Below are 21,702 nucleotides of genomic sequence, written 5' to 3'. Positions count from 1 at the left end.
GTCTACTCATTCAGAATATATGTATGCTTAAGCTTTTTTCCAGTATGAATTAGAATTAGAATAAATCTTTTCGGGTTATTCATGGGTTGCCCCCTCCTTCGGTTTAGAGGCGATAGTATCACATGTGAAAGGGAGTTGAGAGAGACTTGATTAGGGAAGATTGATTGGGATTGTAAAGGAAGAATTTAGCCACAGATGACATGATCTGGTATGTAGAATCCTGAGCAATCTACAAGTATGTTGTTTTATGCTACAAGTTAAGTAAGGTTGTAGGATATAAGATTCATCTACAGCAACAAATTATATTTCTATACACTGCTAATGAATGATCCAAAGACATTTAAAAAGCAGTATCGAAAGAAATAGAATCTTAGGGGAATAATTGAAAACCTGTTCATTTAAAATTATAAAAAATCGCGGCCAGGGGGCAATAGCTCACGCCTGTAATCCCAGCACTTTAGGAGGCTGAGGTGGGCGGATCACGAGATCAGGAGATCAAGACCATCCTGGCTAACACAGTGAAACGCCATCTCTACTAAAAATATGGAAAATGAGCTGGGCATGTTGGCACACACCTGTAGTCCCAGCTACTCTGGGAATTGCTTGAACCCAGGAGGCAGAAGTTGCAGTGAGCTGAGATTGCACCACTGCACTCCAGCCTGGGCGACAGAGTGAGACTACATCTAAAAAAAAAATTATAAAAAACAATGTTGAAAGAAATTAAAGAAGATTAAATACATGAAGAAAGCAGCCCATGGTCATGGATCAAAAGATGTAATAGTAATACTGTTAAGAAGCCAATACTGTATAGATTCATTGCAGCCCCTATCAGAATCACAGCTGACGAGTTGATTCTAAAAGTCATGGGAAATTCAAGGGGCTCAGAGTGATCAAAACAACATGAGAAGGAAGAAAAGAGTTGGAGGAGACTCACACTTCCAGATTTCACTTACTGCAAAGCAGTAGTGAAGCTGTAGTGACGACAGTGTTATTCTGGCATAAAGATAGGCATCTAGCCAGGTGTGATGGCTCGTGCCTGTAATCCTAACACTTTAGAGGGCTGAAGCGGGAGGGATCCCTTGGGCCTAGCAGTTCAAGACCAGCCTGGGCAACATAGTGAGACCCTGTCTCTTAAAAAAATGAAAAATTGTTCAGTCATGGTTGTACATGCCTATTGCCCCAGCCACTTGAAAGGCTGAGGTGGGAGGATCGCTTGAGTCCAGGAGGTTGGGACTGCAGTGAGCTGTGATTGCACCACTGTACTCCAGCCTGGGCAACAGAGTGAGATCCTGTCTTAAAAAAAAAAGGCATCTAGCTGAATGGAATTGAGAGTCTAGAAATAAACCTGTGCGCATATGTTAATATATGTATATGATTGATTTTTGACATGGGCATCAAAGCTTTTCTATGGAGAAAGAATAGTCTTTTGAACAGATAGTGCTGGGACAACTGGATATCCACAAAGAAAATGATGAAGTTGGATTTCTACTTCATATCATATATGAAAATTAATTCAAAGTAGATGAGAGAGCTCAATTTAATAGCTAATACTGTAAAACTCTTAGAAGACAACGTAAAAGGAATCTTTGTGACCTTGGTTTAGACAGTGATTTGCTGCATATGATACAAAAAGGACAAGAGAGCAAAAGAAAAATAGATAATTTGGATTTCAGCAAAATCAAAAACTTTTGTGCTTCAAAAGACACTATCAATTAAGTGAAAAATGACAATTCACAGAGTAGGAGAAAACGTTTGCAAAGTATATATCTAATAAAGAACTTAGGTCCAGAATATATGAAGAACTCTTACAACTCAGTAGTAAAAAAAACAAATAATTCAGCCATCAACTGGGCATGTCTGTAAAAAAGATTCACAAATGGCCAAAAAACACATGACAAGGTGCTCAACATAAGTCGTCATTGGGGAAATGCAAATGAAAATCACAGTGAGATACCACTTCTGGGATATCTGTAACAATAAACAGTAATGGAATCTCAGACACTACTTGCAGGAATGTAAAATAGTACAGTTGCTTTGGAAAACTGTTCAACAGTTTCCTAAAATATTAGACATAGATTTATTATACGATCCAGAAATTTTAGTCCTAGGTATATACAGAAGAGAATAAAAAATGTATTTAGATCAGATGCAATGGTTCAGGTCTGTAATGTCAACACTTCAGGAGGCCAAGGCAGGTGTGTCCTTTGAGCCCAGGAGTTTGGGACCAACTAGGCAACCTGGTGGAACAACATCTCTGCAATAAAAATGAAAATAAGCTGGGCAAGGTGGTGCATGACTGTAGTCCCGGCTACTCATGAGGCTGAGGTGGGAGAATGGATTGAGCTCAGGAGGTCAAGGCTGGAGTTAGCCATGATCGTGCCACTGTACTCCAGCCTGGGTGACAGAGTGAGACTCTGTCTCAAAGACAAAAAAAGAAATAAAAGAAAAAATATAGTTAGATCCTGAAACTTGTATACACATTTTTTTATTCATAGCAGCCAACAAGTGGAAACAACTCTAATATCTCATCAGCTGATGAATGGACAAAGAAAAACTGTTCCCATATGATGAAATATTTGGCAATAATAAGGAATGAAGTTCTCAGCCAGGCTCAGTGGCACATACCTGTAGTCCAGCTACTTGTGAGGCTGAAGAGGGAGGTTTGCTTGAGACCAGGAGTTTGAGACCAGCCTGGGAACCATAGAGAGACCCTGTCTCTCTTTATATATATAAAGCAATAAAATAAAAGGAAAGAAGTTCTGATACATGATACAACATGAATATACCCTGACAACCTTGTGCTAAATGAAAGAAGTCAAACTCAAAATGCCATATATCGTATGATTGCATTTATATGAAGTGTCCAGAATAGACAATTCCATAGAGACAGAAAGTATATTGGAGGTTACCAGGAGCCGAGAAAAGGTGAAATGGGGAGTGGCTGCTTATGGACACAGGGTTTCTTTTTGGGAGTGATAAAAATGTTATGGAATTAGATAGTGGTGGTAGTTGTACAATTTTGTGAATATACTAAAAATGACTGAATCTTAAAAGGTGGAAAAATGAAAAGACCTATTGCATTCTTTACTGAAAAAAAAAAATGCCAATATTCCACCCTAGGAAGAAGGGTCTTCGTTTTTTTTAGCTATCTTGTTTTTCAAATCAGTGTTTGAAAAGTTGCTTCCTCTTCAGATGTAAGCAAGCTACATTTTATTAGTTCTGTCCTGTGGAAGGTATTATAAATACTATCATAGAGAAGTGCTTCTTAAATTCCATCAACACTTGATTCAAATTTAATTTTAAAAATATATTTCAGGCCAAGCATGGTGGCTCATGCCTGTAATCCCCAAGGCCAAGGCAGGAGGATCATTTGAGGCCAGAAGTTTCAAACTAGCCTGGGCAAGATAGTGAGACCTTATCTCTACAAAAAATAAAAACATTGGCTCTGCAGGATGGTATGCAGTGGTGGTCCCAGCTACCCGAGAGGGTGGAGTGGGAGGATCACTTGAGCTGAGGAGTTTGAGGCTGCAGTGAGCTATGATCGCACTACTGCACTCCAGTCTGGGTGAGAGAGTAAAATCCTGTCTCTAAAAAGCAAAAAAGAAGCATATACATTTCAAATTATTTTACAAAAGGGAAATAAAACAACGTACACTCTCAGATGTATTGCTATTTAACACACTGGGGGAAACTGTGTGTTAACTGATGTTTCTAAGTTACCTCATTTAATGCATGCCTTGGAAATCAAGTCTTTTTTTTTCTAGAGGGAGTCTCACCCTGTCACCCAGGCTAAAGTAAAGTGGCACAATCTCAGCTCACTGCAATCTCCACCTTCTGGGTTCAAACGATTTTCATGCCTCAGCCTCCCAAGTAGCTGGGATTACAGGTGGAATCAAGTCTTTTAAGCCATTTCAGTGTATATATTCAGACATGTATCAAATAGTCCACTAAATAGGAAGGTTATAGCTCTGCAGTGGCTTAAAAATGGTAACAACGGCCAAGTGCCGTGACTCACATCTGTAATCCCAGCACTTTGGGAGGCCAAGGTGGGCAGATGATGAGGTCAAGAGATTGAGACCATACTGGCCAACATGGTAAAACCCCATCTCTACTAAAAATACAAAAAATAGCTGGGTGTGGTAATACGTGCCTGTAGTCCCAGCTACTCGGGAGGCTGAGGCAGAAGAATCGCTTGAACCCTAGAGGTGGAGGTTCCTGTGAGCTGAGATCTTGCCACTGCATTTCAGCCTGATGATGGTGCAAGAGTCTGTCTCAAAAAATAAAGATGAATGAATGAATGAATAAATAAAAATGGTAACAACTAATGTCCTCTTTCATAAAGTAAAAGTGAGTACACTGTATTTCCAGCATAGATGAGGGTTTTCATGATACAAAGTAACCAAAATTAAGTTCAGAGGAAGACTGGATACTGAGGCCGATAGGACTACAACTGTCATCTGTGAACTCCCAACTTAAATTTTTGGTTTATCAGAATGTCCCCATTTTTAGTTCCCACTGACTATCATTTTAACAAGGAATTGTTATAAATTTGATTTCATATAGTGAATATATACTAATTAAATACTGTTTTCTTTACTTCACGTATTAGGATTCTTCCTAAGATGCCATTAAAATTTTATGCAGGTCTCACTAATATGTAGAACCTGAAATGTTGAAGTCTTGGAAACAGAAATTTGAATGGTGATTACCAGGGACTGGGGGTTGGTGGGATTGGGGAGGTGTTGGTCAAAGGATCCAAATTACAGATAGATAGGAGGAATAAATTCAGGAGTCTGTTGCAGAAAGTGGTGACTGCAGTTAACAACAAGTTATTATATACTTGAAAATTGCTACAAGAGTAAGTAGATTTTAAATGTTTTCACTACATGCAAAAAATTTGAGGTAAAATACTGATATGTTATTAATCAGCTTGATTTAGCTATTCTACAAATGTATACATATATTAAACATCATGTTGTATACCATATATAAACTTTATATATGTGAACATATATATGTATATATATGTAAACTCTTATCAATTAAGAAAATAAATGAATAAAAGGAGAAAAATGAATTTTAAGTAGTTGGGATTCTGGAAATCTTTCTCAACACAGTAAGTTTTTTATTCCATGTTAGCTGCATTCTTATTTTTCTGGGATAGTTTAAAAGCATCCCCTGCCGCACATACAGAAACCCAAAAATGAAGAAGAGACTTCTGGCAGAAAAAATATTGACCGACTTTAAATAGATCATAAGTGTTTTGCAGATGCTCTGTTTCAGAGATTGCATGGCACAGATATTGTTGACTGGAAAATAGAGGTCTTTAGTGTTATGCTCAATAGAAATATTTTAGTTGCTGTTTTATGAGTGGTATTTGGAAGGTGGTACATATCCTTATTTTAATCCCTTTTTTCATATGAAGCAACTGAGTTAATGAATTCTCATGTATGGCACATAGGAAGCAAAGTTAAATGTGGCAGGTGTCATTAGATTGCCTTCTATGCTGAAAGTTTTGTGGTTATACTCATGTAAGCTAAGTAGAAGGGATCACTGCAGTGTCATGAGAAGTATGTGTTACAGGATGGTGGAAGGACAGACATAATGAAATAATCAAATTCATAAGTATTATTGAGTGCCTGATCTACATGAATATGCATTGTGACCTCCTGGGGCCTGTCTTTCTGCAACAAATCATGTGTCCCTTGTGTTCTCTTCACAGGTGATCATGGAGGAAGCACTTTACTCCCACCAAATGTTACAAATGAATTTCCAGAATATGGGACCATGGAGGAAGGTGGAGAAGGCCTAGGGCCTTCTCTGGAGTTTGATGGTGAGACTCTGCCATGCCACCCACAAGAGCAGCAGGGTGTCCAGCCTCTTACTGGCTGCCACTCTGGGCTCCACAGTGTTACAGAAGGACCAAAAGATGTCAGAAAGGCCCCCTCTCAAAGTCACCTCAAGGAACAAAGTTTACAGCCCATTGACTCTTTGATTTCAGCTCTGAAAGCCACCGAAGCCAGAATCATTTCTGGAACATTACAGGCTACAAAGGTACTGGACCAAGATGCTGTTTCTAGTCTTTCAGTTCAGCAGGTGGAAAAAGAGCTGGACACCGCCAGTCATAAAACACAGAGAACGAACAAACCGCTCCCTCCTGGCCAAAAAAAATCACCAGAAATACCTCCTTCAGCTGAAGTAACGACAGAGGAAAGTTTTTATTTGAGCATCCAGAAGGATCTGACCGCACTGTTAACAGGAGACACTCAGGCCGAGCTTTCCCAGATAATGAATAATGGGAGGAAAGGGGCCCTCTGTGTACAGGAGCCAGCTTGTCCTGTGGCCTCCCTGGGGAGCTCAGCAGTGACCTACCACTCTGCAGGCAGTGTTAGTTTCTTGAAAGAGCAGAGGTCTGCTCTTGGGAGAGAGCACCCAGGGGGATGTGATCGAAGCAGCTCCGTTGGACGCCGAGGCCGGGTCAAACATGTGGAATTTCAAGGAGTGGAGATATTGTGGACAGGAGGAGATAAGAGAGAGAGCCAGCATCCCGTAGATTTTGAGACATCACTGCAAAGAACAGCCTCTTCTGAAAACAAAGAGTTTTCCAAAGTGCCACTCCATTTCATCTCATCAGCTGGTTTGTGTAGTTCAAGTAGTTTAACTGAGGATGTTTGGGATGAATCCTTGAAAGCTTCTTCAGAGAGGCCTGGCACAAGTTCGGGGACATTCTCCCCTGTTCATCTTGATGAGAGTGGAGAGGATGAAGTCTTCCTAAAGGAAAACAAACAGCATCTTGAGAAGAAGCCTGAACCAGAGAGATACAAGGAAAGGTGAGTGCCCAGAGTAGCCCTGCTATCTGAGATGCCTAGTATGTATCATAGAAAACCATTATCCTGTGCTCCACATGACAACTCAATCAAATACATTGTGTCCTTGTTATCATAGAGCAGGCGTACCCAAACTACAGCCCGCGGGCCGCATGTGGCCCCCTGAGGCCATTTATCCGGCCCCCTGCTGCACTTCAGGAAGGGGCACCTCTTTCATTGGTGGTCAGTGAGAGGAGCACAGTATGTGGCAGCCCTCCAATGGTCTGAGGGACAGTGAACTGGCCCCCTGTGTAAAAAGTTTGGGGATGCCTGTCATAGAGTATAAGAGAAGTTACTGTAAGCTAGGTTCTTCTAAGCTAAGATTCCTTCTAAGCTTCACAGATATTAAAGTGCTCTTGTTATAAAGTCATCCATTAGGCATGGACCAAAGAAACAGTTTCTGAAAAGACTGTGAACACTAAACTATGAATTCTTTTCTGACATTTTCTTAACATTTGACAGATTTCAAGTTTCCCAACATCAAGGTAACTGTAATACCCCACTACAGTCTTTAATGATATGAAAAGATTTGGCCTCTTTTGACTTGCCCAATGTAGCTGTTACTTTCAACTTAGGCATTTCTTCTGGGTATAACACCAATGCCTTCAATCCAGCCTACATACATGTATGTACACAGAGATTCTGGGTTTGGGCCCACTCAATTTCCTACGTTTGTTTATTTATTTTTATAGAGACAATGTCTTGTTCCATCTCCAGGGCTGTAGTACGCTGGTGTGATCATGGCTCACTGCAGCCTTGACCTCCAGAGCTCAAGAGCTCCTCTCACCTCAGCCCTCTGAGGAGCTGGGACTACAGGTGTGCGCCACCACACCCGGCTAACTTTTGTACTCTTTGTAGAGATGGAATCCCACTATGTTGCCCGAGGTGTTTCAAACTCCTGGCATCAAGTGATCCTCCCACCTTAGCCTCCCTAAGTGGTGGGATTACAGGTGTGAGCCACTGTGCCCGACCCTTCCTATGTTTAGAAATGACATCTCAGGGTGTCAGAAGTAGACTTTCTAATTCACTTGTTCACTGGTATTCACATGGGAATTTCTTCTTCTCATAAGTAGCATATATTTTGATTTATGACCTTTTTTTATTATTATACTTAAAGTTCTGGGATACATGTGCAAAATGTGCAGGTTTGTTAGATAGGTTATACATGTGCCCTGGTGGTTTGCTGCATCTAGGAGCCTGTCATCTACATTAGGTATTTCTCCTAACGCTATCCCTTCCCTTGCCCCCCACCCCTGACAGGCCCCAGTGTGTGATGTTTCCCTCCTGTGCCTATATATTCTCATTGTTCAACTCCTACTTATGAGATTTATGGCCTTTATAAGTGAAACTTGGCATCATGTGGTATTTCCTGGTTTTTCTCTGGATTTCTGACATCTACACCAGCCTAGACCCGGATAAATGGGAGACATGACCCATCTTTCTTCACTCCCTTTGATTGTAGTCTTTTGTTGTATACTGTACTTCTAATTTGTACCATCTTTTCTTCTGTCAATCCTCATGACACTGTATTTTATAGTTTATGTGGGAGAACATCTGTGTCAAGGCTGAGGGTTGTTTTTTGTTTTCTTGTTCAGTGTAAGGAAATGCATTTTCCTCTGCAGTTAACAAACCCACTGGGAGTGCTGCTCCTTTGGGATCACCAGCAGGATCCTTCCCCCTTCCCTTCCCCAACCCATTAGCTCTCTAGACATCCCTCCAAAGCGCCCTTGATATGTGGCATGTGGCTCCGTGTTTATATTCCCACTGGAAAATACATTGCTGTTCAGACTAATAACTCACTCCTCTTTTCTTCCCACAAATATTTTTTGGCGGTCTTCTATGTCCTGACACTGCAAGATGCTGGTCATAAAGGAATGTTCAAAATAGATGTGGCTCACGGTCACTGTCCTCATGGAATTTACCGCTGAAGATAAATACAGATCACATAAACCTGCTAATAGGTATAGGATCACACACTGTGCTAGGTTTTGTGAAGGCAAACAATAGAGACCTACTAGAAAGAATAATTTGCAAGGAAGGGAGAGGCCAGTTCGATTGATGGCGTGGGCAAAGCTTTTTTGTGGAAATGGAAATTACACTGAGATGTGAGGAAGGAATAAGAGTTTGCCAGGCAGAGAAGGGTTAGGAAGAATGTTTCAGGTAGAGGAAGGGCACAGCATATGCACAGGAGGCTGCTGTGCTCCCTGACCAGTGTGTGCTTCCTGCAGAAGTGTAAAGCCAAGGCCTATCCCAGGTTTGAAGATTTGAAACTCCACCAGTGTGACTGATGCCTGAAGAGCAGGGGAGGCCAGGCGCAGTGGCTCATACTTGTAATTCCAGCACTTTGGGAGGCTGAGGCAGGTGGACCACCTGAGGTCAAGACCAGCCTGGCCAATGTGGTAAAACTCCATGTCTACTAAAAATACAAAAATTAGCCAGGCATTATGGTGTATGCCTGTAATCCCAGCTACTTAGGAGGCTGAGGCAGGAGAATTGCTTGAACCTGGGAGGCAGAAGCTGCAGTGAGCCGAGATTGCACCAGTGCACCCAGCGTGAGCAAAAGAGTTAGGAAAAAAAAAACCAGGGGAGAAAGCGGGGTACAGTGAGTGTGGAGAGGTGGGGAGGAGTATCATTTTAGGAATGGTCCAATTTATTCCAAGTGCGGTGGGAAGCCATAAAGAGCATAGCATTTGGTCCATAGGTGACCTTCAGTATTTAAAAACAACACACTAACTGCAGTGTTGAATGTGGATTCCAGTAATACCTGGGAATGTGGATGACTTATGAGATGCTTAATAGATAATTCCTATTTCTATTTTATTCCTATTTGTAGGAATCTGAGGCTCAGAGATGTTAAGTAAAGTTGCTTCAAGTGATATACCTAGTAATTGAGACAGCCAAAATTCAGCTTCTGGTTTTTCTAACTCTTGACCTTTTGCTCTTAACTAGTGATCTAGCTCCCAAGTTTTTAATTTTACTTAGTTATCCTAATGTTCATTTTTAATATTCGAAAAACATGCTGCATATTAATTGTTCACATTTGTGTGGCAAAATTAATACCCTTCCCTGTATATTGACTTTTGAGCTGTTTCTTAACTCTCAAGGTTTTGGTTAGCCTTACTTCTGTTAGCTTTTGTTAGGCCATTCATTGGCTAATTTTGGACCTGAAATCTCTCTGCAGTGCTGCTTTATTGTCAGCAGGGGGCAGCTCTTGGCTTCTGTTGTAGTCATCTGCTTGAGAGCTTTTGGCCTTATTTAAATCAGAAGGTATTAATAAACTGATGAAAGTTTAGTGTGTTTTTTACTGAAATTTTGCTGTATCAAGTTTACATGATATATTTATCTGCTTTTGTTATAATTAGGAATGCTGGTAGTTGCAAATCATCTGAATATGTACAGTATAGTTGGCTAAAATGAGAATTGAATATTTTCTTCATATATTCATTGGACCAGATGTATTCACACATTAGCAAACTAGTTTGAAACTTTCTTAGATTTATAGTGTCCTAGCCATGTGCATACTGAGAATTTTTCAACCTGATTATGCTTTGTAGCTTCCTTTCCAAATATATTAAGATATAAATCATTGAATACAAGAGTTAGATCTCTAGAATATTGTCCTTTTCATATAGTTAAAGAGGGAGAAATAAAGAGATTAACCTAATATTGGAATTCTTCACTCTTACTTACTTTTCAGGATCACTGAACAAGAGGAGCAGGTTAAGGGGGAAGATGAAGACATCCTTGGGCCTGGATATACGGAGGACTCCACTGATGTGTACAGCTCCCAGTTTGAAACCATTTTGGACAACACTTCTTTATACTACAGTGCGGAGTCCTTGGAGACGTTATACTCAGAGCCTGATAGCTATTTTAGCTTTGAAATGCCCCTCACTCCAATGATACAACAGCGCATTAAAGAAGGCGGTCAGTTCTTGGAGAGGACATCAGGGGGAGGACATCAGGATGTCCTGAGTGTGTCAGCAGATGGTGGAATCGTGATGAGCTATGCTAGTGGGGTCACCAATGGGCTGAATGATGCCAGCGACTCCATCTACACGAAAGGCACCCCAGAGATTGCCTTCTGGGGAAGGTACTAGTCCCATTCTCATTAATTTCATGCTGGTGGTTTTTGTAGGATTTCTTCTTTGGGAAATCTGAGTGTGGAATATATTTTTAAATCATTTGGTCAGTTTCTGTGGATATAAGCAAATGATGTGAGTAAAAAGTAATTTGAGTTTTAGGGCAGGCAGGACACACCTTAGTGGTTTGTCAAATTGGCAAACTGTGATCATTCTAGCCTGTGGTATTTCCTGGATAGCTATATATAAAATTGGATAGCAAACAAACATTTGGGGACGATGAGTAAAGTATCAGCTCCAGTGATGGCAGTGACGTGGTGCTGTGAAAAGAACACTGAGAGATCGTAGCTTTAGTCTGGCACTGAGGGTGGTTGATGACTTTAAGCAGGTTGTTTAATTAGCTCAGAGATTCCTTAATTGGAAACTAAAGTGTTGGACTATACAGTCAGCAAAGTCTCTTCCAGCCCTTCTAGAGGTCCTGTTCTGTCTTTCTGTTCCTGAGATGTTGAAGGAAGAATCTAATTAGACACATGCTTGAGAGAGCTTATATCTTGGTCTAAGCTCCATGTTTGTTTTCTCTCTCTACTTTAAGATGTTAGTCTATCTGGGAGCTAAAATGACAAATTATGTACATTATATGCACCATGCCTGTCATTTGGGGATTCCGCTTCTATTTATGGGTTATTCAGCATTTCATTTCTTCATGCTTGTCATCCTCAGGTTATCTACCTGTGACAATACAATTTTATGAATTTTGTTTTGATATATTTGTGTGTGTGTGTGTGTGTGTGTGTGTGTGTGTGTGTGTGTAGCTGGTTGAGGGAGTTAAATGGTGATAAACTATTTTAAAGCTGTTTAAAGCTGTATGAAATAATGCCAGTGCTTTCCTATTCGTATTACAGGTTTTCAATGAACCTCTCTTTTTGAGCAGTCTACCCTGTGGTGAGCATTTCCTATAATCAGTTTGTAGGTTTATAGTTGATTGGATGGGCAAATTCAGGATTGGCACCTTGTGACATTGTAGCTATGCATTTCTTTGTGAAAATGGATTGTGGATATTGGTTGTCTTACTGGGTCACGGTGAGAATAAAAAGAACAAGGTGTCCAAACCACAAGACTTTGGTCTGAATTACTTGGGCAAGCCACTTATTTTCTCTGAAACTTGAATTATTTATTTCAAAATGGAGTTAATGATCCTGTGTGTTGTGAGGCCATGAGATTTAAAGGGTTAATAGAGACCAAAGTACCTTGCACAAGATGTGGTATGCTGCAGAGCCTGGGTAAATGTGTGCATATGAACTGGTTGCTTAGTTAGTCCACGTCTAGACATCCTGTATCTGTGAGATCAGAGTGTCTCTCAGTGGAAGAGTCCTGGAGAGGGAGGCATCACTGAAAACAGTGTCTCTGAGAGGGGGCTCCCCTCAGTGGAGGGTCCCACCTTAATCTTCCCCTTTCACCGTCATCTCTGAGGACTGCAAATTGTGATAAAATGCTGTAGGACAGGTATGCATATAATTTCACTGAAATTCCACTCAGTATTCTAGGGTGAGTGGAAGTTGTTTATATTAAGACCAAACATGGTAATATATCCCAAAATTGAAAGCTGAAGAGTTTCGGGCTGAGAGGCTTCACTGCAGAAGCCACAGGGAGTGGATGTAAATGAAGCCAAGAGATGAACACCAGTGAAGGAATTGGATGAAAGGTTTATTAAATGTGAGGCTTGTGCACTTAGAGCACTTAGAACAGGAAGTTGTCATCATTTGGGCCAGCATGAGTGCGAGTCATGAGGATGGACAGAGTTAAATAGTTTGGAGAGAGTATCAGTGTAGGCTATAGTATTTTAGCATCTCAGATTTAGACAGTGGTATCCTTCAGGCCATGCTGAGATAAAGTTTCAGCTGTGTCACCTGCATTGTCAAACCAGGAGGTCTTGTCTAGTGATAAAGGACCACATTCTAGTGCTAAGTGACAAGCACCTTGGAGATGTGCCAGCCCACCTCTCCCTTAGCCTGGGCACTCGTCCTGTACAACTCCTGACTGATGGTCACCCTAGCTTTCCCTGAACTCTGCCCATGGCTTGGACAGACCAGCTTGGCAGGACCCCTCATTTTGTGTTCTTTGAGGTTGGCGTATGATAATAAGTGGTTATATGTCGAGGAAGTTTTATTTTGTGATGTGTGTCTCTATTCAAGGTTAAAAGGTAGGGCAGGTTTAATGATTCTAAGAAATTTTAAGGAAACTGGAAAACGTATTTTTCTTTACCCCTTCTGCCTTCCTGGGTGATTTGGGGAAGTTGCAGTCACAGAAGAATTGTGTTAGTATTGCAGGTTGTAGAATTAATCACATTTTACTACTTGAAGGGGCCTCAGATAGCCTTTTTTAGTACTATAGAATCTGTATTCCAGTTTTGTGGGATATATTACGCAAAGCTATATGACTTTCTCGTGAAAGATACTGTACTGGAATTCAAGTTGACTGGTTCCGAAGCCAGATTCATTCGCTATTCTAGGCGCCAGGTCTTATATTGTTATTATTCTTTTGATCTGATTTCTCTCATGCCACGTCTCCATAAGCCAGAAGTCTGAGATGGTCTGTTTCCAAGAAACCAAGTCCTAAATGTAGAACTGCTGCTTCTTGTTGGTGGTGGTGGTGTATGCGTTCAATTTCAGGGAAAATTTACCAGGTCAATAATAAACACTTTTCCATAAATTTTTAAATCGATCAATGAGCTGGCCTTTTAAAATTTCATCTGCATTAAAACATTCCTCTGCAGAGGTAAGGAAGTAGACATCAAGGTGTTAAGCCTATCCCTCAGCCAAGCACCAAGGGTCCCCGTGTTGGAATTAAAGGAAAATAAAAAATCCAATTGTAGTAATATATTTACAAAAGAAAAGTGATAAGTAAAAGAAGTGCTCTTGCCTGCCATTCCATCTGCATTCACTGGCCTCTCCTGCTTCCTTGCCAGTGGTGGGTGTCTGATCATACTGGGTAAAGTGAGCTCGGAGAAAGGCTCAAAAGAAAAGGAATAAATGAATTCTTCCCTGATCACGCCTCCTTGATATTTGGTAGACAAGATCCAAGGAAATTCAGTATTGATTTTAATGTATACAATGTTAGTCGTTAGCTCGTAAAACATATTATTACTTTAGCTAGTCTCTAAACATAATTGTGTGTCCTGTGTAGCCCATGAGTTTTATTTATTTGGTAAACACATGATGCTTAGTTCTCACAATGAGCTAGGAGGAAGAAAGAAACCATTAGTGTTCTAATTTTCCAAATAAGGAAAATGAAGTACAGAGAGGTTAAGTAAATTGCTCAATGTCACACAGATGGATGGTAAGTGACATACTCAGCCCTCAAACACAGGCAGTCAGGCTCCAGAGCCTGTGCTCTTACTGAACTATGCTGAACTGGATCAAGTTATAATTATTTCATGGTAGATCTTAGAACAAGACCAGATATCTTAAACAAAACAAAAATGTATTCACTTTGGTATTGCCTAGATTTACTTTTAAATCCTTTTCTGTTTCAAGATGTGTCTTTACTTTGTCATTAAACGTTATTTCAGTGGGAGTATTCAACAGTCATTTGTTCTGAACACAGGATGACATTGTTCTCAGCTGCATTGCTTCATTAAAGAAAGAGGCAAGAGGTTGGTAAAGGTGATTGGGGTGTTGTGGCACTTGATTCTTCTCTCTCTCAGGAATACCTTCCAATCTTGAGCTTAGCCATCCTTTGGTGGCCAGAGGGACATTGTTCTTCCCTATTACTCTCTGTTAGAGACAGAATGCTTGTTCCTAGGTGCCACAAGGAAAAATGAACATGCGGACAAAAAGTTCTCTTAGCAAGGCAATTTTCCTTTCTGCAGAACAAGCATTCTGTCTCTACCACTCTCTCTACTCAAGTCAAAGAAGAAAATATTCGAAACCTATAATATTGTAATATCCAGTTGAGAAAGACTTTTTTTTTGAGTGCTCGTCTATTTGTCTTTAAAAGTATTATATACCTTTGTAACATCAACTGTCTCACTCTTTGTAAGGTGAAAAAGCCTCTTAAAATCCTGGAATAAATCTGGACAGGAATATTGGGTTGGCACAAAAGTAATTATGGTTTTTGTCATGACTTTCAGTGGTAAAACTGCAATTACTTTTGCACCAACCTAACAAATTCTCTCAGATGCTCTGCCTGCCTTTTGACCAGTGAGCTACATGTCAGCCAGAAACAGCTCACCCTGAACATGGAATACAATATTTTAATGAAGAAGCAATGAGGAACATCCCCTCCCTGTGTGGTCCAGCTTCATGGCACTCAGGCTGACCGGGGTTCAGTGGTGCTGTGTAAAGTCCTGTCACATGGCTCCAAAATTAGAAAGGATAATTAGAGACTTACAGTTACACACGTTTCAATGGGTTCCTTTGTGTCTGGGTGCTTCTCACTCACCGGCTTATCAGCAGATGACCACAACTTCAATCAGTAAGTTCTTAAGGCACAAATGTTGTTACTGTGACCATTAACAGAGTTGAATCAATATTGTCCATTTCCATTGAGCTTGGGCTTGGACAGGAGAAAAAGAAATAGCAAATACAGTGAAATGGTAGGAACTTGTTTTTAGGTTCTCTAAAACATAGGAAGCTGCTTTTTGAAATAAACTTTGTAGTGTGATAGATCTATTTTGTATCTCAGCTTCCTAGTTTTTCTTTCGGATCTTGCTCAGGATACCTACGGGTACGGCAGAACAGTTGAATTACATCTGTGTGCGGCTGATCTGCCTGAGGGAAGCGCTTCAGTGTGTCTTCAGCCACTCTGAATTTGACATTTGTGGGGTTTTTTTTGCCTTGCTCTCATTTCTTTCTCCCCCTTCTCAAATGGAATGCAGCGTTTGGAAATTTATTCTCCTTTTTCTCCAGTTTTTCTCTAATGTTTGTGTGCTTAGGAAGAATTCATGCAAAATAAGTAGATATTTGTTGAAATGTGATTTGAAAAATTGTTTCAAGATCCCAGTTTAAACTTGAAGTCACTTTATTATAATACGTAAATATTAAAAGAATAAATTAAAATAGTGTGACGTTAGTGAAGCTAGTGACAGAGAACAGCATTTGGATGTTGTGAAATTGGAACTATCTGGCTGCCCACAGAGCTCCTGGCTTGTCTTCTGCCATTAGAGGTGGGAAGCTTGACTGCCTGATGGGTTCATGAGCAGGTTGCTGTTGCTCCAGTAATCTCTTCAATCCTTTTCTTTTACATTTTAAATTTGTTTGGTCAAAAAAGAGGTTCTCATTTTTCTCTTTCTGGCTTCTTTCCAAAGTAGTTATAGTGGTATTTTTTTTTTTTTTTTCAGACAGAGTCTCTCTCTGTCACCCAGGCTGGAGTATAATGGTATGATCTCTGCTCACTGCAACCTCTGCCTCCCAAGTTCAAGTGATTTTCCTGCCTCAGCCTCATGAGTAGCCGGGATTACAGGTGCAAGCCACCACACCTGGCTAATTTTTATATTTTTAGTAGAGACAGGGTTTCACCATGTTGGTCAGGCTGGTCTCCCACTCCTTACCTTGTGATCCGCGTGCCTTGGCCTCCCAAAGTGCTGGGATTACAGGCGTGAGCCACTGCACTTGGCTGATTTTTTTTTTTTTTTTTTTTTTTAACCATGAAGGAGTTCCTGCTCATTGATGCTGGTTAGGGGTCTCTTCTAGGTTTCAGAGCCAGTTATTCCTGGTTTCAAATTGTCTCACTTTGTAGATGTGTGATTATGAATAAATACATAAAATCTGGGACCCCTTCCTAGTGTAAAATGAAATTAATAATACCTATCTTGTAAAGGAAGGAGGAGCAAACAAGATTAATCAGATGAAACAAAAATCAAGAAAAGAAAGTCAAGTGTCCTAACAATGTCTGGTATACAATAGGTGCTAATTAAATACAAATAAATATCAACAACAATAGTAACCTGAAGAAAAGTTATCCTGCCTCTCAGCCGTGGACAGAACCCCTGCGTCATACACTTACTGCGCGGCTTCCTTAGAAGTCACCCTCTTTCTGTGAAGCACAGCGCACTGTGGTAGGCAGAATAACTTAGAGAGCTGAGGCAGAACATAGGCGGTGAAGCCATCCTTTTTCCTGGCAGCTTGATCTCAGGCAGGTCTTTTCATTCGTGGAACTTCTGATTTCTTATTGGTAAGATGGAAATAGCCTTATCAAACAATTTACAATGTTGTCATAAGACTTTGCTAAGTTATAGTTTGTGGATATTTATTTTAAACCTATCATGGGTTTCATAGCAGTCTGAGTAAGAGTCTAAGGAATAATAAGAAAACAGGTAAGAGACAGCATGGTAAAAAGAAAGATGCAAGGATATGATGAATGTATGACTCTAGGACATGTGGGCCTGAGTCAAAATGATTGTGAGAGTTCAAGCATGGGTGACTGGTTGGAGCAGGAAACCCTCCACCAGAGTTGGAGGAAGCAGCAGTGTTGATAGGAGAACACCTAGTGGGATCAGATTTAAAGAGGTTGAGTTGGAGGAGAGAGAGGGTTATTTGTGTAGGGCTGGGGGGAATATGAGACTGAAAGTCACTAGAGAGACTTTGGAGTCACCCTTGTAGACATGAGACTTGCAGCTATGAGCATGAGAAATCTCTCAAGGGCAAGGAGTGGGCTGAGGATGGGACTGTGAGGGGCTCACACACAGGAGCACTTAGGTCTTGCTTGTGTTTCCTTCTAATGCCATCTCTGTAAAAAGTATGCCCTCTAAGGTCAGTTTCCTGGCAGCTCTTCTGTGCCTTTTCCCTTCTCCCACAGTGGGTCGATTGTCAGGAGCTCAGGATGGAAGCTAAGTGCACTGGTCGCCGATTGTTCTTTTGGCACCCTTCAGACAGCTCTGGCCTTGGTGGTCTTGTGTCCTCCCTGTCTGTTTGGTGCATCTTCTGTAAATTAGTGATGACTTCAGGAAATGGTCCTGGATTTGAGATAGCTATTCCTGGAGACATTCTAATTCTGTGGTTTAAACCTTAAACAAACCAAAGTAATTCCCTGCATACTGGTGGATATCAGTGTGAAGAGCATGGTGGGGCTCCTGTTATTTGGATGATCTTTGATCAAAGAATGACATTAAATGATAAAGGACATTGGAGGTATAAGTGATTACAAGGAGAATCATAGGTCTAAATAAAAACTGGAATGGTGGTTAATACTTTAATTGGTCCAGATGCAATAAAATATTGTACAACAATATTTTATTCATGTATCAGTACAATATTTAACTTTTAAAGGAAGTGATAACATTCATCTCAGCAGAGGTCACTTACCATATTTGCAACACTGGATGTTATCCATTGAGCCTCGGTTTGGGGAGGAAAGGGAGGAAAAAAGACAGGGACTTTCCCCAAGTAAATTGTTCTCCGAAGGTGTTTTACATAGGAGTCCCAATTTGCCTGAACTTGAAATGGACTTGTTTCCAGTACGTTAATCTTCTTTTTCACTTTATAAGGTCTCCATAAACTGAAATACAGAGCTACAGGCAAAACTCATGTTATTGAACTTTGCTTTGTTGCTCTTTGAGGATACTCTTTTTTTTATTCAAATTACAGATTTGTGACAACCCTGCCTCAAACAAGTCTGTTGGTGCCATTTTTTCCAATAGCAGGTGCTCACTTTGTGCCTCTGTGTCACATTTTAGTAATTATCTCAATATTTCAGACTTTTAAAAATTACTGTTATATCTGTTATGGTGACCTGTGGTCAGAGATCTTTGATGCTACTATTATCATTGTTTTGGGGCACCACAAACCATGCTTATATAACACGACAAACCTTATTAAGTTTTGTGTGTTCTGACTGCTCCACCAAACCAGCTGTTTCCCCTCTCGCTGCCTTTCTTTGGGCTTTCCTATTCCCTGAGACACACAATATTGAGATTAGGACAGTTAATAACCCTGCATGGCCTCTAAATGTTAAAGTGAAAGGAAGAGTCTCATGTCTCTCACTTTAAATAAAAATCAAAAAGGATTAAACTTAATGAGGAAGGCGTGTTGAAAGCCAAAATACCCTGAAAGCTAGACCTCTTGCACCAAATGGCCAAGCTGTGAATGCAACGAAAAGTTCTTGAAGGAAATTAAAAGTGCTACTTTATTGAACACATGTATAATAAGAAAGAGAAATGCCTTATTTCTGATATAGAGAAAGTTTTAATGGTCTAGATAGAAGGTCAAGTCAGCTACAACATTTCTTTAAGCCAGGTGTCCCCAAACTACGGCCCGCAGCCAGCATGCAGCCCCCTGAAGCCATTTATCCGGCCCCCCGCCGCACTTCAGGAAGGGGCACCTCTTTCATTGGTGGTCAGTGAGAGGAGCACAGTATGTGGCGGCCCTCCAACGGTCTGAGGGACAGTGAACTGGCCCCATGTGTAAAAAGTTTGGGGACGCCTGCCTTAAGCCAAAGCTAAAGCAAGACTCTAACTCTCTTCAATTCTTTGAAAGCTGAGAGAGGTGAGGGAGCTACAGCTGAAAACTTGGAAGGTAGCAGAGGTTTTTTTACGAGGTTTAAGGTAAAAGTACTAGGTGAAGCAACAAGTACTGATATAGAAGCTGCAACAGGTTATCCAGAATATCTAGCTAGATAACTGATAAAGGTAGCTACACTAAACAACAAATTTTCAGTGATGACAAAACAGCCTTCTGTTGGAAAAAGATGCTATCTAGAACTCTGATAGCTAAAGAGTAGGAGTCATTGCCTTTTCTTAAAGCTTGGAAGGACAGGCTGACTCTTGTTAGGAGCTAATGCAGCTGGTAACACTAAATTGAAGCTCGTGCTCATTTGCCATTCTGAAAATCCTATGGCTCTTCAGATTAATGCTTAAATCTACTTTGCCTGTGCTCTAGAAATGGAACTACATAGGCTAGATGACAACACATCTGCTGACAGCATGGCTTACTCACTATTTTAAGCCCACTGCTGAGACCTACTCCTTGGGGGAAAAAAGAGATATCTTTCAACATATTGCCGCTACTCATTGACATGACACCTGGTCACCCGGGAGTTCTGATGGAGATGTACAAGGAGACTGATGTTGTTCTCATGCCTGCTAACACAATATCCATTCTGCATACCATGGATCAGGAGTAATTTTGACTTTGAAGTCTTTTTGAAGGAATATGTTATGTAAGGCTATAGCCACTATAGATAGTGATTCCTCTGATGGATCTGGGCAAAGTCAGTTGAAAACCTTCTGGAAAGGATTCACCACTCTAGATGCCATTAAGAACATTTGTGATTTGTGGGAGGAGGAGGTCAAAATATCAACATAAGCAGGAATTTGGAAGATGTTGATTCCAGCCTTCATGGATAACTGAGAGGTTTGAAACTTCCAGTAGAGGAAGTAACTGCAGATGTGGTGGAAATGTAAGAAAACGAGGAGTGGAGCCTTAAGATGTGACTGAATTGCTGCCGTGTCATGATACAACTTTAATAGATGAGGAGTTGCTTCTTAGGCATGAATAAAGAAGTGGTTTCTTGAGATGGAGTCTACTGATGAAAATACTTTGAAACTCGTTAAGATGACTACAAAGCATTTGGAATATTTCATAAACTTAGTTGATAAAGCAGTGGCAGAGTTTGAGAGAACCGACTTGAATTTGGAAAAAAAAGTTCTGTGGTGGGTAAAGGACTATCAAGCAGCCTCACAGATTTGTGAAAAGAAGAGTCCCTTGATGCAGCAGACTTCATTTGTCTTATTTTCAGAAATTGCCATAGCCGCCTCAACCTTCTGCAACCACCACCACACTGGTCAGTCAGCAGCCGTCAACACTGAGGCAAGTCCCTCCATCAGCAAAAAGATTAGGACTTGCTGAACACTCAGATGATCATTGGCTTTTTTTTAGCAGTAAAGTTTGTTTTTGAATGAAGGTATGTGCAATGTGGTCTTTAAACATAATGCTGTTGCACACTGAATAGACTACAGTGTAAACCTCTTACAGGCACCAGAAAATCCATAAATGTGTATGACTGTCTCTATTGTGATACTTGCTTTATTGCAGCATTCTGGAATAGAACCAGCAATATCTCCAAGGTATGTCTGTATATTGAATTGGCTCAAGCTGTTAGCAGAGGCTTCATTTTTAGTACTTGAGACAGACAATGGCCATGGTGCAAGGGAAGGTAAATATGTTTCTCATGAATGCTAATGAGGATTAATATTATACTCTATCCTGTCTACTGTTAGATTAATGCGTCCATTTCCTAATTCCCATACTTCATATGCTATGTCTTATGCCTGTGCCTGAAGCTCTATTTGCAGGTATTCTACTGGTCTCTGAATCTAAAATTATGAAAGGAAAGTCTTATAAATCATGCACACTGAACTCCTGAGATTTCCTGATGTTTTTACTCACCATCTTGCCACCCAAGAGCATTCACCTGGGAACTTATTAGAAATCCAGAATCCCTGGCCCCACTCTGACCTACTACATTAGAATCTGCATTTTAACAAGAGGTCCATGTGGTTTACATTCACATGGAAGTTTGCAAAGCACTGGTCTGCAACAGTAGTCCATGGATGAAACCTTTGGACCAAACCATGGACCACAAAAGTTTGGTCCATGGACCAAACTTTTTGAGTATTAAAGCTGTAGTACAGAGGTTCTCAAACTTGATTGCACATTAGAGTCATGTGGGGAGCTCTATAAGCTTCTCATCTCCACTCTTCACCATCAGAGATTCTATTTGTTCAAGTGGCACCTGGACAGTGATAGCTTCAAAAGCTT

General features: G+C 40.6%; 1 protein-coding gene across 7 annotated transcripts in view; it reads left to right on the top strand.

Annotated features, from left to right (window-relative positions):
- Positions 1 to 21,702, top strand: part of PSD3 (pleckstrin and Sec7 domain containing 3) — a 682,522-nt gene that overhangs the window by 353,535 nt on the left and 307,285 nt on the right. For all 7 annotated transcript variants that reach the window (XM_074384015.1, XM_074384005.1, XM_074384006.1 and 4 more), the window contains 2 exons: positions 5,723 to 6,830; positions 10,564 to 10,959. In XM_074384015.1, coding sequence (XP_074240116.1) covers positions 5,723 to 6,830; positions 10,564 to 10,959 — 1,504 coding nt within the window. The remainder of the gene's footprint in view (positions 1 to 5,722; positions 6,831 to 10,563; positions 10,960 to 21,702) is intronic.

This window comes from Saimiri boliviensis, chromosome 13, assembly GCF_048565385.1.
Source record: "Saimiri boliviensis isolate mSaiBol1 chromosome 13, mSaiBol1.pri, whole genome shotgun sequence".
In the NCBI taxonomy this organism is placed as follows: Eukaryota; Metazoa; Chordata; class Mammalia; order Primates; family Cebidae; genus Saimiri; species Saimiri boliviensis.
The sequence above is the reverse complement of the archived record's forward strand: the minus strand, read 5'-3'. Positions and strand labels throughout refer to the sequence as shown.